This window comes from Hydra viridissima, unplaced genomic scaffold (genome assembly GCF_058129835.1).
Source record: "Hydra viridissima isolate aposymbiotic clone 2 unplaced genomic scaffold, HvirCarnegie_v1 scaffold_3, whole genome shotgun sequence".
NCBI lineage: Eukaryota > Metazoa > Cnidaria > Hydrozoa > Anthoathecata > Hydridae > Hydra > Hydra viridissima.
In genome coordinates, this window is record NW_028324302.1 from 2,371,914 (window position 1) to 2,385,686 (window position 13,773).

The 13,773-nt window shown below is 34.4% G+C and overlaps 1 protein-coding gene across 1 annotated transcript; it reads left to right on the plus strand.

Annotated features, from left to right (window-relative positions):
• Positions 1 to 997: 997 nt before the first annotated feature.
• On the plus strand, positions 998 to 4,282 carry LOC145199796 (rab GDP dissociation inhibitor alpha-like). The gene is made up of 3 exons (XM_080074363.2): positions 998 to 2,117; positions 2,777 to 2,976; positions 3,797 to 4,282. The coding sequence occupies exons 1-3, from the start codon at positions 1,124 to 1,126 to the stop codon at positions 3,929 to 3,931; spliced, it is 1,329 nt and encodes a 442-aa protein (XP_079930489.2). The 5' UTR covers positions 998 to 1,123; the 3' UTR covers positions 3,932 to 4,282.
• Positions 4,283 to 13,773: the final 9,491 nt, after the last annotated feature.

A 13,773-nucleotide genomic window follows, 5' to 3' on the forward strand; every position in this document is an offset into this window, starting at 1 on the left:
ACTGTCCATAAATGTTGAACAGTGACGTTACAACGTGATTAGAAAGATGTATAAAATAATAACTACAATCTTGAAATTAAAAGTAACGGATATTTTTATTCTTCTATAGTGCCACTAATTAATTCACAACTTATCTGGAACAACTATATTTCTTTATACGAAATTGATAAAAGTGGCAAATAATGTCTCAGCATGACAAAAATAATGTCTCAGCATGACATTATAGCGCGACAACCTTTCAGTGGTTTAATCGCGAAATTTAAATAACATTTCGTCGTTGTCGCAAGCAAAATGCCTAAGTCCAAAAAACTAAAATTTACAGGACATACAAAAAACTATTTATTTTGTCAATATCATGCAATCAGCAATAAATCTTTGTGAATTCAATAATCTCACAACAACACTTGAAATAGATAAAATATGATACTTGAAGTATAACTAAACAAGAATTTTCATCAATAAAGTAATTTTCGAAATTTTTTGACTTAAGTGGGTCTGCTTGCAACAACGACGATACGCTTCAATTAAACTAAATCTTTTTCTTAAAATATTTCTAAAAGCTGATACCAACTTAATTTCCCATTAAGTCAGTAAGCTGTGGATTTTTTAAAAGAGTTAAAGTTTTATTAAAAAATTTTCAAAAATTTCTTAGAGTCTTAAATTGTTTTCGCATAAAAATAAACCCAAACTTTATACTTATGTAAAAGCTAAGTACCAATTGTCCTGCGTTTTTAAAAACTGGAATATTTTAGCCAGCCAATGATATATATTTTTTTTAAAGTTAAAAAATTCTGAAAAATTCAAAGTAGAACGTAGAATGGCTTAATGTGAATTGATTTAAATATGAAAACAAACCTGTTGTTCGTCATTTGATTTAAACTCTAAAATCAAGTGTGAACACTGCTGTTGTTTAAAAACACTGAAACGAGAGGTGTTATGGTCACTCTGAAAATACAAGTTTCCTTTTAAAGTAAGATATTTTACCTGAGTAAGTGTGTTTCCAAAATACGAAAGGCGGCGAACATCTCGTATATTCACTCCGTGAAAAACTAAGTCACGTCGACGATCGAACTTTTCATTCTTGGGTCGTCTTCACTATTCTTCTGTTGTCCTTACATACAAAATGGACGAAGAGTATGACTGTATTGTTTTAGGTACTGGGTTAAAGGAATGCATTTTGAGTGGAATTATTTCAAAAAGTGGAAGAAAGGTTCTTCATATGGATAGAAACGACTATTATGGTGGCGAAAGTGCCTCAATTTCACCTATAAGCGAACTGTTTAAGTTATGCGGTGAAACTTTAGACGACGAAGAAAAATTTGGAAGAGGAAGAGACTGGAATGTTGATTTAATTCCTAAATTCATTATGGCAAATGGAGAGTTAACAAAATTGTTGATTCACACGGATGTCACAAGATATCTAGAATTCAAACAAATTGAAGGAAGTTATGTTTACAAAAGAGGAGGAAATGTTTGCAAAGTTCCTGCAAATGATAAGGAAGCTCTTGCTTCCAGTTTGATGGGAATATTTGAAAAGCGAAGGTTTAGAAACTTTTTGGTTTGGGCGATGGGTATTGATTTTTCTAACCCTAGTACTTTCCAAGGGGTAGATCCTGATAAAACAACTATGCAAGATGTTTTTAAAAAGTTTGGTCTTGATCAGAATACTGCTGATTTTACTGGGCATGCTATTTGTTTATACACCAGTGATGATTATCTTCAAGAACCTTGCAAAGATGCTATTCAAAAATTAAAGTTGTACTATGATTCATTGTCTAGCTATGGAAAGTCACCATATTTATACCCACTCTATGGTTTAGGTGAACTACCTCAAGGTTTCGCTCGTCTCAGTGCTGTGTATGGTGGTACCTACATGCTTGATAAACCAGTTGACGAAGTTATATTTGAAAATGGAAAAGTGGTTGGTGTAAAATCTGGAGGTGAAATTGCAAAAACTAAAATGGTTATAGCTGATCCATCATATTTTCCCAACAAAGTGAAAAAGACTTCACAAGTTGTACGTGCAATATGTATCTTTAAACATCCCATTGCTAAGGCAAATAATTCATCATCATTTCAGGTTATCTTGCCTGCAAATCAAGTTGATAGAAAAAATGGTTAGTTTAAAAATAAATTTTGTATCTGCATTTTCATCTATGCTATTTTAAAATCCTGTCAGTAATTTGAACTGTTGCCTAAAAGTAAAGAATATAAAAATGATTTAGGCCACTAAAACCTTTTTACAATAATCACAAACAATGGTGTATATATGTTTGTAGTTTAACAATAAATTCATAAAAGGTTAAAAAGAATATGTGTGTATATCAGTTTATAAATTTATTGTAATCTTATTCTTGCTACATTTAAAAAAATTTTCTTTCTACATATTAAGTTTAAGAAATTATTGAACTCTAGTTATTTTCGTAAAAGAGATTTAGTGTACAAAGTTTTATTTACTAAAAATGTAACTAATAAAATGTACAAGAGCAGTTTTTGAAGTACTCTCTTACACTTTGTTAACATATATTAGTTATAATTTGGTATATAGTTTGTTATGCTAACACTTATTACTAACTTTTCTTATTGGAGGTTTTAATGAAATTTTTACAGAATAGCAATAGTAGCAATTGGTTTTAGAAAGACATGAAATGAGTTTAAATTTAAAAAAATGACTTGACAAATATTTTGAATATCATTAGGTGTTTATGTGTTAAGGAACATTTTTTGTGTTGCTATTGGGGGAGAGAAGTTTAAGTTAAATAATTTGGTTATTTAGATATTTATGTTGGTGTCTTGTCATATCAAAATCAAGTTACATCCAAAGACTTTTATCTCGGTTTTGTGAGCACAACTGTGGAAACAAGTAACCCAGAAGCTGAACTAAAACCCGGTTTAGATTTGTTGCAGCCCATAATTCAAAAGTTTGTTACTGTGAAAGATGTTTTTTATCCAACAGATGATGGAAGAGAGTCACAGGTTCATTTTTCTTTTTCTTTTTTTTTTCTTTTTGTTTTACTTTCATTTTGTAATTGTGTAATTTCAATATACTCTCAGAGCTAGATGAGTTTCTTAAACAAAATTTATTTAAAAAGTGTTTACATTTACATTACCACTTCTATACATATCTATATCCATTATCAACTTCTAATAAATATGAAATTTTAGCATTATTTTTGTTGCTCTGAAATTTCCACTTCATGGAATTGATTAGAAAACTTAATATTACCATAGTTGAAGTATTGGTGCTATACATTGTATAGGTTTTCCAAAAATCTCAGCTAATATTACAAAATAAGCATTTAAGAGTAGGTATTCTGACTCAGTTTATGAAATCCATTAAAAAACAGCAGTGTTTCAATTGGATATTATATTGATATTACATCAGCCTGTATTTATACTTTTAAGTAGCTATAGGAGTATATTTGTTTTTTTAGTTACTTATTTTAGTAATTTATATTTAGGAGTCTTTGTAAAAGTTAATTGATTGAAGCTATATAGGAGGAAAAGCAACTGTTTTGCTTTTTAAAGTTGTTTTTTTTTTCTATTAGTAAGATATTTATATTACATTCGTTCCATTCTTGCTTACTAATCTTGCATCTTCTCTATGGATCTGCATATGACTGATTTCTTCTCAATGCATCTTTTTTAATCTCACTTCTTAATGGTTTTTTTAATTGTTATTTTTTGTAATTTTAAAGCAGCAACTAAACTTGAACATCTTTAAAGTTTAAAGAAAAAATGTTTCGTTTTTCTGAACTTCAAGTTTAAAAGTTATTTTTTTCATTTTTGTTTTTAGGTATTTATTTCTAAATCGTATGATGCAACTTCTCATCTTGAAACAACTTGTGATGATATCAAAGATATATATAAGAGAATCTTTGGCGAGGAATTTGATTTTGACAAAGTTAAGAGCAATCTCCCAGAAAATTAACTTTAAATCACTTTAAGAAACTCAAATATGCAAAATTAGCAATATTTCAAGTCACTTTATTTTCAGTACGCTTTTCAAGAAAGAGATTCATTTTTAAAAATTGTAAAAATACCTCCACTTTTTGTTTGTATTAAATTTTTCATTATTTCGAAGCATTTAGGTTTTGATGTTTTCTTGGCGTTTCATAGATTGTGTTTTATTTTTTAATGTGCATTTAAAAGTAAAGGCGTAATAAAATTTACTGTAACAACGCCGTGAAATTATTTTAGTTGATTTTATTTTTCTTTATAGTTAGTAATCCTTGAAGGTTTTGAAATTAGTGAAATATGATGATAGTATATTATCTCCTAACTTACCTTGTTATTGAGTCACAATGTGGAATGCTATCTGGAAAAAACCAAACCCATTAAGCAAGGCGAATCAAAAAACAAAAAGTTCGATTGTTTTTGTCTCGCTTATATGTTGAACGAATTCAATGTATTTACTTCTTAAGTTGACTCCAGCTTTCGAAACTTGTTGAGTTCTTTTGCTAGAGAATTCTCTGCTAGATCTCAATTTAAGCTGCATTTAGTTGTGTTTTTATTGAGTATTTAAATTCTCGAGCTAACCATGTTGAGTTTAATAAACTTCAATTGCAACATCTGACTTGAAAAGGACTTTAGGCTAAAAGTTATTTGACCATTTAATGTGGAAATTCTGTTTCTTATGTTTTAAAACATTAAAGTGATTTTGTTGTGTCCTCAGTGGTTAAAAGAAAAACAAATGACTTTTTAGTGTTTAATGTTTGTATCATGAAGCACTTTTTAAAATTCGTTAGCAGAAGTAGTTTTTTAATTTGTCAGCACTAAGCTATTTGATTTTTCTAAAACATTTACGTAATTGATATGATATTTGTAGAATCAAAAGGATCGAGTCAAACAAGTCACGTTCCATTACGTCCCAGAAATAAAAAATGACAACGTAAGGGATGTTCAAAATTACTCAATATTGAGTGGATAACGATTATATTCCATGTTTGGGTAGAAGATATATATATAAAAAATCTTTATTTTTGTTCAAATTCACAAAAAACTTTGAGAGCCTTCCAAAAGTTTTACATTCGGTTTTCCTAATTCAGAACTCGGACTGGACTTTCCGATGTGCTTCAGCATAATGCTCAAGGAGACCCTAATTCTGAGAAAGATATTCTTTTTAAATGTTACCATTCAACATATACCCCATAACATTTATACCAAAGAAGTCTTATCGACAAAAAGGTTAAACGATTTGGCAGAACCAAAAACGTACTTCACATTATTATGACGTCAAAGCTACGTTTCGTTTAAAAACATCGGTTGTAAACAAATTACTTCCGTGAAATATTTGGCATTGCAACGAATCGACCTAAATTGAAAGATATTTCAGACTTAAATACTTTGAAACGACTTAGTTACTAATATATTATAATTAACTCGGATTAAAGAAGTACCGTTGTCTGAACTGACTTTAGTTTCGCAACAGTCTTTTTTTATGGGCATGCTCATTAAACATATAAATTCGCTACCAAGGCTGTTTTTTCACTAGTCCTAAAAACCGAGCATTAAGGGCTTTTTTAAGTATCAATTAAATAAATTTAATTGATACTTATGATAAATATTATTTAAAACTGACCAATCAACAATCCTACATTTAACTTACATTTTGGTAAATTTTATTATATCAAAACGTTTTGATTTAACGTTTGTTTGTTAATAACGTTTGTTGATTAAACGTTTGTTTAAACAAACGCAGATATGCTACGTCTGAAGCTATAATCCATCTATGAAATTGCCAACATTGTCCCCGCGAATTTTACCCTATTCTTATTCTTAAATAAAGATCAATTTTATATAAAATTATATAAAGATAGTGTTACATATCATTGAAAAAAAATAAAAGCTGGGTTATAATAATTAGCATGGTACTTTCATCAGCTGGCTACAAAGTTGGGTAGTATTTCACAATTTTATCATTCAAATAAATTTGAGGACAACATCGATAAATAACTTTACACAAACGTTATATATATATATATATATATATATATATAATCAACTTAATATTTTTGTTCTGTAACTTTCTTTCTTCGAGGGAGGTGGTTTTATTTTTTGTGTAAAGCTTTCGGGTTCCAAACATGCTTGAGTACATTCTTCCTAAGTTATTAAATCCTGCATGTATACTCTCGTCACCTTGCTCCCCATGTAATCCAAGGCCCAACCCTCATGTGTTCAAAAACACTCCGATATGATTCTCTAAGATATGGATTTTGGAGTCATTCGTTTATTTCGCTAAGTTGTTCAAAGAAATATCACGTCCTGCTGCTCTAAAATAAAATGAGCCTAAATAATAAATGATTAAGAAAATTAAAAACATAAAATAAATCAACCGGTCAACAAGACCAACAGGAGGAAAGCCAGTAGTAAATATATGATCAAAGGCTGGCTACCCAAATTTAACTAACAATCAGTGTCGGACGGCATATAAACAGAAAAATGAATTGGAAGTTATTAGGTTCCACAATGAAATAGTATTTAATTATTTTTACTCTTTGACTTACATAAAGCATATAAATTAACCGAAACTTATTATTAACCGAAACTTATTAAACTAAATTATTTTCAATTTTTGTTAATTCTACATTGTTACTAGTTATTAAATCAATTGTATTTTTATTTTATTATATATACACGTTTGATATATTTTATATGGTTCTGGCGACAAGACCTTTGGATCTTCTTTCAGATACCAAGTTTATATATTAAATATATACCAAGTTTATATATTCAGATATAAAGTTTATATTGTTATATTAAGATTAATAATTGTTAACTAAAAAAAAAAAAAACTTCGTAAAATGTTTTGAAACTTGTAAGTTACAAGAAGTCATTTCATTGTGAATATTTTTGAAACAATATAAACTGCATTATTTTCGATTGTACTTTGAATAAGAAAAGTTTTGTTGAAAACATTAGTTTTAGAATTAGTGCAATCGCATAGTTAAAAGATGTGCTTTCAGCGTGAGAGCCATTAAGAGGTTTAACAGCACTTCAACATATCCTTTTTTTGACTTTCGAATTCGTTTGTTTATATGCCTAAATATTGCCATTAATATGTTTATACTTTTTTGTTATAGATTAACGACTGAAAAACCAATGTATATAAAAAAACCTAAAAAAAAATTACTATGAAAGCACCATAGAGCATTTTTGTAAAAATCCCCTTACTGCGTTAAGTCATCCCAAATCATGGTACAATAATGCCGTTTTAAAATCTTCAGATTTTTTAACAAAATATATATTACTCTATGTGAATTCCATTTTTTTTTTATGAAAGGCAAAATCTTTTTATTTGAAATGTTTCAAATTATTTCGTTCAGATGTCCTTTGCAAAAAGAATGGCATCCTTTTATGAAATATTTTTTTACATCTCAATTTTTGTGCTAACGATGGACTTTTCCTTTTTTTAAAAAAAAAGCTACTTTTTTTTTTCTCTCCAAAGAATTTTTTATCTTCATTTTAAACAAATAATTGCTTAGCTTGAGTTTAGGTAATGAGGTATTGTGCGGGGGTAGACATCTTGTAAGCAAAGATTTAGCTATTATTGTCGATATATCACAACTTCAATCGGAGCCCTGTGACTTATAAAGACTAGTCCAGACCCATCTTGGCGCGTACCTCAGCTTTCTAACCCAGTATTGCTCCAAACTCATAGTATTGTCTGATCAAGATATGTAACTAAATTGCGTGGGAGAAATTATGTACGGCGGACTTGATTGATGTAGTTTCCTTGAGAAAATATAAATATAGTATAAGCGGTTTTTTTTATGAACATATTTGAGGTGATTTGTAAAGTATAAATTGAACGCGAAATTTTTGTAGAGAGAGTTTTTTAAATAAGTAAAAAGAAAGATCTAAAAATTATCACGTTGTGCTGCTTGCGAGAAAACTATAAACTAACCGGCCAGTTATGGATTCATCTTTGAGATTTTCGGATGTCTTCGAAAAATATGATGGGACGTCCGATGCCGCAACTTGGCTGCAGCGAACCAAAGTGATTGCGAAGATGCAAGACGTTAAATTGACAGTACTCTTTCATGTCTTATTGCAAAGCGATGCTTACGCAGTCTACGACAGCTTGGGAGAAGAAGACAAGAAAGATGCGAAGAAAATTGAGGATGTCTTGCTGCAAGTTTTTTCTTTGGATGACTACGCAGAATATGAATTGTTTACAAAGCGAAAGATGAGCGATGAGAAACGAATGGACGTCTATTTGGCGGATCTGAAACGTTTGTCGTGTCTTGCGAAGTTGCCAGACTAGGCGGTGCGACTGGCGTTTGTTGTTGGATTGCCGGAAGCAGCTTCTTCTAGACTTAGAGCTGTGAAAGAGACGTGACGTGATGTTGCCGAAAGTAAGGGCCGCTTTGATTTGAAAGAGCGCGAATGAGTCGAATATAACCACTGCCACCACCCGCCGCAAAGTTGTGAGAACAAAGTCACCTGAGTCTATAGTATGCTTTAACTGTCGAGGGTTAAACCACATCGCGAAGAACTGCGCAGCCTCCAAGAGGAATGATTGGTGTTTCAAATGCGAAGAGATGGGACACGTGGCGACAAAATGTACAAAGCAGCACGAAAACGAGGAGAAGAGCGATCGATGTGCGCTAGCTCGCTCTTGAATGCTCGTGGATTAAGCGCACTTGTGGTCATCCAAATCAAGGTGAATGATAGAAACGCGAGAGCTATTGTCGATACCGGATGTTCAACGATGATTATTTTTCAAAAGTTGGTTTCTAACGACCAACTGAAGCGATAGAGTAATGTAAAGGTTACAACATTCTGAGGTGAAGTTCAAAGATGTGTTGGAACAGCAATGGTTTCACTTGAGGTTGGCAAAGTCTTCGCGCGGGATCATGTTCTAGTGGCAAGTTTCCGAGCGTTTAGAGCAGATGTAATGCTTGGACTGAGTTCAATACGATTGCTAGGAGGCCTTACCATTCTTCTCTCAGGTAAAGCAAGGTTTGGGGGAAATGTTTGTGCGATGGCGAAAAACGAAAAAAAAACACTACTTGAAATCAAGAAACGGGACCACAAAGAAGTGTTCAATGGAGTGGACTGGACAGTTAAATGGATATGGAAAAAAGGAGACGATTCGAAGTTATCTGCGAATACAGTTGCTCATTACGTGGATCCGGAAGACTTTAAGCAAGAGTATGAGAGCGAATTACGGGAGTGAATAAAGGATGGTTACTGGAAGATGATGAACATACGATGGGACCGCCAAAGGTTCAAAGGGCCAGCTGCCACTAATGGCAGTGGTTCACCGCAATTAAAACAAAGTTCGGCCGGTGCTAGACTGGAGAGAAACCAATAGGTTCATTGAGGCATTCACAAGAGATTCGGACGCCTGTGCTGAGAAGTTGAGGCAGTGGAGACGAATGGGTAACAACCCAGCAATTATTGACCTACGAAAAGCATATCTCCAGATGAAAGCGGATGAGACACTATGGCCGTATCAAACGGTGATGTTTTTTGAAAAAATGAACTCAGATGAACCTGATTTGTTTATTGAAGTTGTAGATTCAATAAATATATGATGATGGAACCGACAGCCAACGTAAAAAAAAGAGACGAGAGAGCTGTTAAGTCTTGGAAAGCAACTTCTGCTCCTCAAAACTTTGGAAAAATAGAAGCTCGAGATCGCCACTGCTGCTGAAAAAAAGGTGGACGATGAGGTCGTGACAAAACAACCCGAACCAGATAAAGATGCTGTTGGCGTAGCAAGTGAGAGTAGAACGGAAAAAGCGGCATTCTGGGTTTGCGGGGTTTATCACAGAACCTGAGTATACAGCGCTCGCATCGGAGCCGCAGCTCTCATCTTCTTATTCTTGACGACGCAAAATTGTCAGAAAAAAAATTACCACCCTTGCACCAAAGTTTCAGAGATGATGAGACTACCACACTCGACATAGGTATCAGCCCCAGTCCAGACATCGCCACCAACAGTGACGAACACAGTGGAACAAGCGCCTTGTGCTTCCCAAAATGGGTACTTTCTTCGAGTTAATATAAGGATTCCTCATATCGATGTATCTCTTAATGTCTTCGTATGTTTCAGGTTTTCCATTTATCTCGCTGCCAGACGTCATTGTAGAGATAGGCCCAATATTCTTCTTCGAGAGGTTTAAATACTTTCAACAGTAAATTCTCCATCATTGATGACGGCGCTTATACCTTCTAGAAGGAAGGCCGCTGCCGCACAAGATTGGGTGTATAGAGTATGATATCGCTTCGAAAAAGATTTGTACCGCTTTTTGATGATGTTGAGCAGATTCGATTGGATGCCGCACGTTGCGCCAACAAACGCAAGCGCAATCCCAGGTGTTCAGCCAATTCCTGACACTGCAAGATTAGCAGCAACAACACCGGTTAGCAGACCAATCTTGTCAGAGATAGCGACCTATATGGTTAGCCTTTTTGCGGTGTTCTTTCTCATTTCGATGGTAATTGATATCTTCGGCGAGCTTCTCTATTTTATATATCCACTGGAGGACCATCTGGAATCTCAGGGCAGACCTATCCGTCATGGATAGTGTTATCAGTGTTGTCTCTAAGTTCGCTGATGGTGCGGATGTTGTTATGTTATAGGCACGCTCATGAGGTTGGTCAACATGGGGTAGAGTCTCTCTCCCGACATTGAGTGTTAGTTTTTTATGATCGGCGTTAATCTTCTCCAACTAGATTGGTGGTGTTTGATATTTTATCATCTATGTTCGTAAGTGCCATAAGAAAGCATCAGGTACACATCGTCTATAGAAGCAGTCCGTCGCTCAGCGTCACTTTCACGCTAGCCTCACCACTTTTACCTCTCCGTGCTCAAAGATACAACTATCCAGAATTTTAGCGTCACCTCCAGGAAATATGTTTCTTGTCTCATATGACGCTGTTGATTCGAATGGTTCGACGTTCCAGGGTAAGGGTAGCACGGTTCTCGATGTTGCCGTTCTCAATAACATAGCCCCCTTCGTATCATGGGATTCTTATGGTAAAGCAGGATGCCGGAAAATGAGGTCTGACACTTGTATTTACCAGATAAGCTTTAAACTTTATGAGTCTGATAATACTCTTATGGTCATATTGAAACTAATACTCGTGTTCGAGGCATGCGAGCTTTAGGGTTACTCTCGACTATGGAAAAAAATACTTTTGCTAATTCAGTGCGCGACGTATCAGACAGCTAGACCCGACAAAGAAGCCACCGAACCTGCCATGATTAAGGCATTGAGTTCTGCCTGATTTTCATCTGATGACTTACCGTTAGCACAATCTCAGGCTTTTTATCCCCAGTGACGGCCTTTTTATTACCAGTGTTGGGATTGGTTGAACGTTTATCCCCTGTTTCAGGTGTTACCGGGTCTATAGACCTTTTCTTCACCTCATTAATGCCTGTCGTAAAGCCGAAGGTAGACGGTATTGCTTGGAGTAGCTCATTGTTGTACTCTCACATAGGGTCGGTCTTTAATCCAAGGTTACTCGGAATCAGATATAGACCCGGGGTAAGGGCGAATTTTAGAGTACTAATTTAGTGCTAAAGGGTAGTTACACTTCATGCCAATATATGTACCATCACTACTGTTTGCTGGTATGTCCAACAATCCCGGTGTTCTAATGCAGTCTTCTTTCGGTACGAACTTTGACAGGTCTTATATCACGCTGGCAATTATACCGCCTGGGACTTGCCCACCAGGTAAACTTGTATCTCCCATGACTAAAGTTATCTACTCCTCCATTTTTCCAACTGCTATTGATCTGGCACGGTGTCGGTTATACTTTTCTACTGCTGCAAACATGAGTCCTGCGCCAGCGGCTAGTGCGAGCAAAAGATTCTCGGCAAGGAAACCTACTACGTTGGCTTCGACCCGTAAGATCCAGGCAATAATAGAGCTGAGTATGCCAGGCAATCCGTCAGCAGTCTTCTAAGAGAGCCAGCATAGCGCGTCTTTAAGCCTGTCCATGAATCCTCTTTCTTTCGGTTCAGGCCTCGGAGGCTTGGGACCAGGTCCAGGTGGTGCAATTGTTAGAGCGGTTGACGGTTCTTTACCTTAACTATTAACTAGCCAGCCTATCGTAGTGGCAACAGTTGTTAGCACCGCACCTATCGTGATCCCCTGCTTTCTTAATATTAGGCGGATCATTTCACCGGTCGCTCCTTTAAAAAGTTACATAATCTGCTAACTCTCGTATCTGTTGGAACTGTCTTCTAAAACCCAACTCTAATCCTCTAAGAGGGTTCTGAATATGCTCTTTCAACATCTTCAAGGTTACTCTTTTCCTGTTCAAGCAGTTTGTGTCTATCTCCGGCCTCTTCCATCTCGATCTATTCCATTTTACTCTTAAAAGAATTTATTCTTTGCGAAACTGAATTTTTCTGTTTTATCTTTTCATTCAAGTACTGCCCCAATCTCCTCAGCTTGTTCGAGATTTTATTGAATAAGGATGACTTTTGACCATCTTCATTAAATAACTTGAACACATCTTCAAAACTGTTTGCGAGTTCATACGCACTTCCAGGGCTCGGATCAGCAAGCAATCTTGCCTTCACCTCACACACCTGTCCGGAGAGCCTCAAAACATAAAAGTCATGCTCAAAAAATAAAACTAATTGCGTTTGGTAGCCCATATATCGATGTTTCAAAAAATAAAAAAATTGAAATCATCTGCCTACGTCCAAGGAAAAAAAATGATTTTGGATTTTTTCATGTTATTGGCTCCTTTCCTAAAGGCATAAGGAAGAAAAGATGATACTTATTTATGAATAACTATAAAATTTGATAGATAATCACTAGAAAAAAAGAAAATTTGATAAAAAATAACGATATAAAATAAACAAAAAGAAACTATATTGCTTTTATTGCTAATCCATTTTAAATTGCATACCCCTAGGGGTATCTTTACCTGCTAATTAGCTTTCTTTTAAAAGTGAAGTGTTTTAAACGTTTTTTTAAGCCCATATTTTTTTTGAACAGCTTTGTCCATTTTATTGCTTAGTACTTAATGTTACAGTGTTACATATTTATGTCATTTAATAGTGAAATAAGGAAGCTGTAAAAACATAAATTTTTTTATTAGTTGCTGACAATAAAATAAGTGCTTTATCAAATGAAAACACAAACAAGTACTTTTTGTAATTTTAACTTTACTTGGACTCTTTCAAAATGTCCAATACAGCCAAATCTCACGAAGAGTGTAGAAAAACAGCGTGTGTTGTATGTATGAAAAAGTGCAATTCACCAATTTCTGGTGTAGCCTTTGAGAGGTTCAAAAACATTTTTTCAGCAGACATTGACTTTTTGGACTCAAGAGTTCCAACTGGAATGTGTGGAACGTGTAGAAATTAACTTAGAAGGGTTGAAAGAGGAGTATCTGTCAAAGTGCCTACTCTTTACAATTTTCAAACTATAAATGTCAAGACTGTGACAAGAGGTTCCGACTGTAACTGCCTGATTTGCCAAATTGGTAAGCTGAAGCTCACTGAAAAACATCCTTTGGATAATTCTACAACTTCAAATCCCACAAATCCCCTGAAAAGATGTTCAGATTGTTTGTCATCACTAGGGAAGGCTAACCTCATAAATGCAACTCTACTTCTTTGAACTTAAACTTTAGAGAAATTTCAACAGAAAACAAAAAAGTTTTTGAACAGATAGCCTCTGCAACTATCAAAGGTCAAGAATCATCATCAGGTGGGACAATCAGGCTGTCAGTGACTGAGGGAGGTCGTAACAAGGTTTTTTAAAATTTGTCTTTAGGAGCATCATGTTCAAAATC

What these genes read in the sequence shown, in the direction of transcription:
- LOC145199796 (XM_080074363.2), top strand. Translation starts at nt 1,124, where the DNA reads ATGGACGAAGAGTATGACTGTATTGTTTTAGGTACTGGGTTAAAGGAA. An exon ending in TCAAGTTGATAGAAAAAATG is followed by an intron (nt 2,118 to 2,776) that starts GTTAGTTTAAAA and finishes TTGGTTATTTAG; the next exon opens with ATATTTATGTTGGTGTCTTG. An exon ending in ATGATGGAAGAGAGTCACAG is followed by an intron (nt 2,977 to 3,796) that starts GTTCATTTTTCT and finishes TTTTGTTTTTAG; the next exon opens with GTATTTATTTCTAAATCGTA.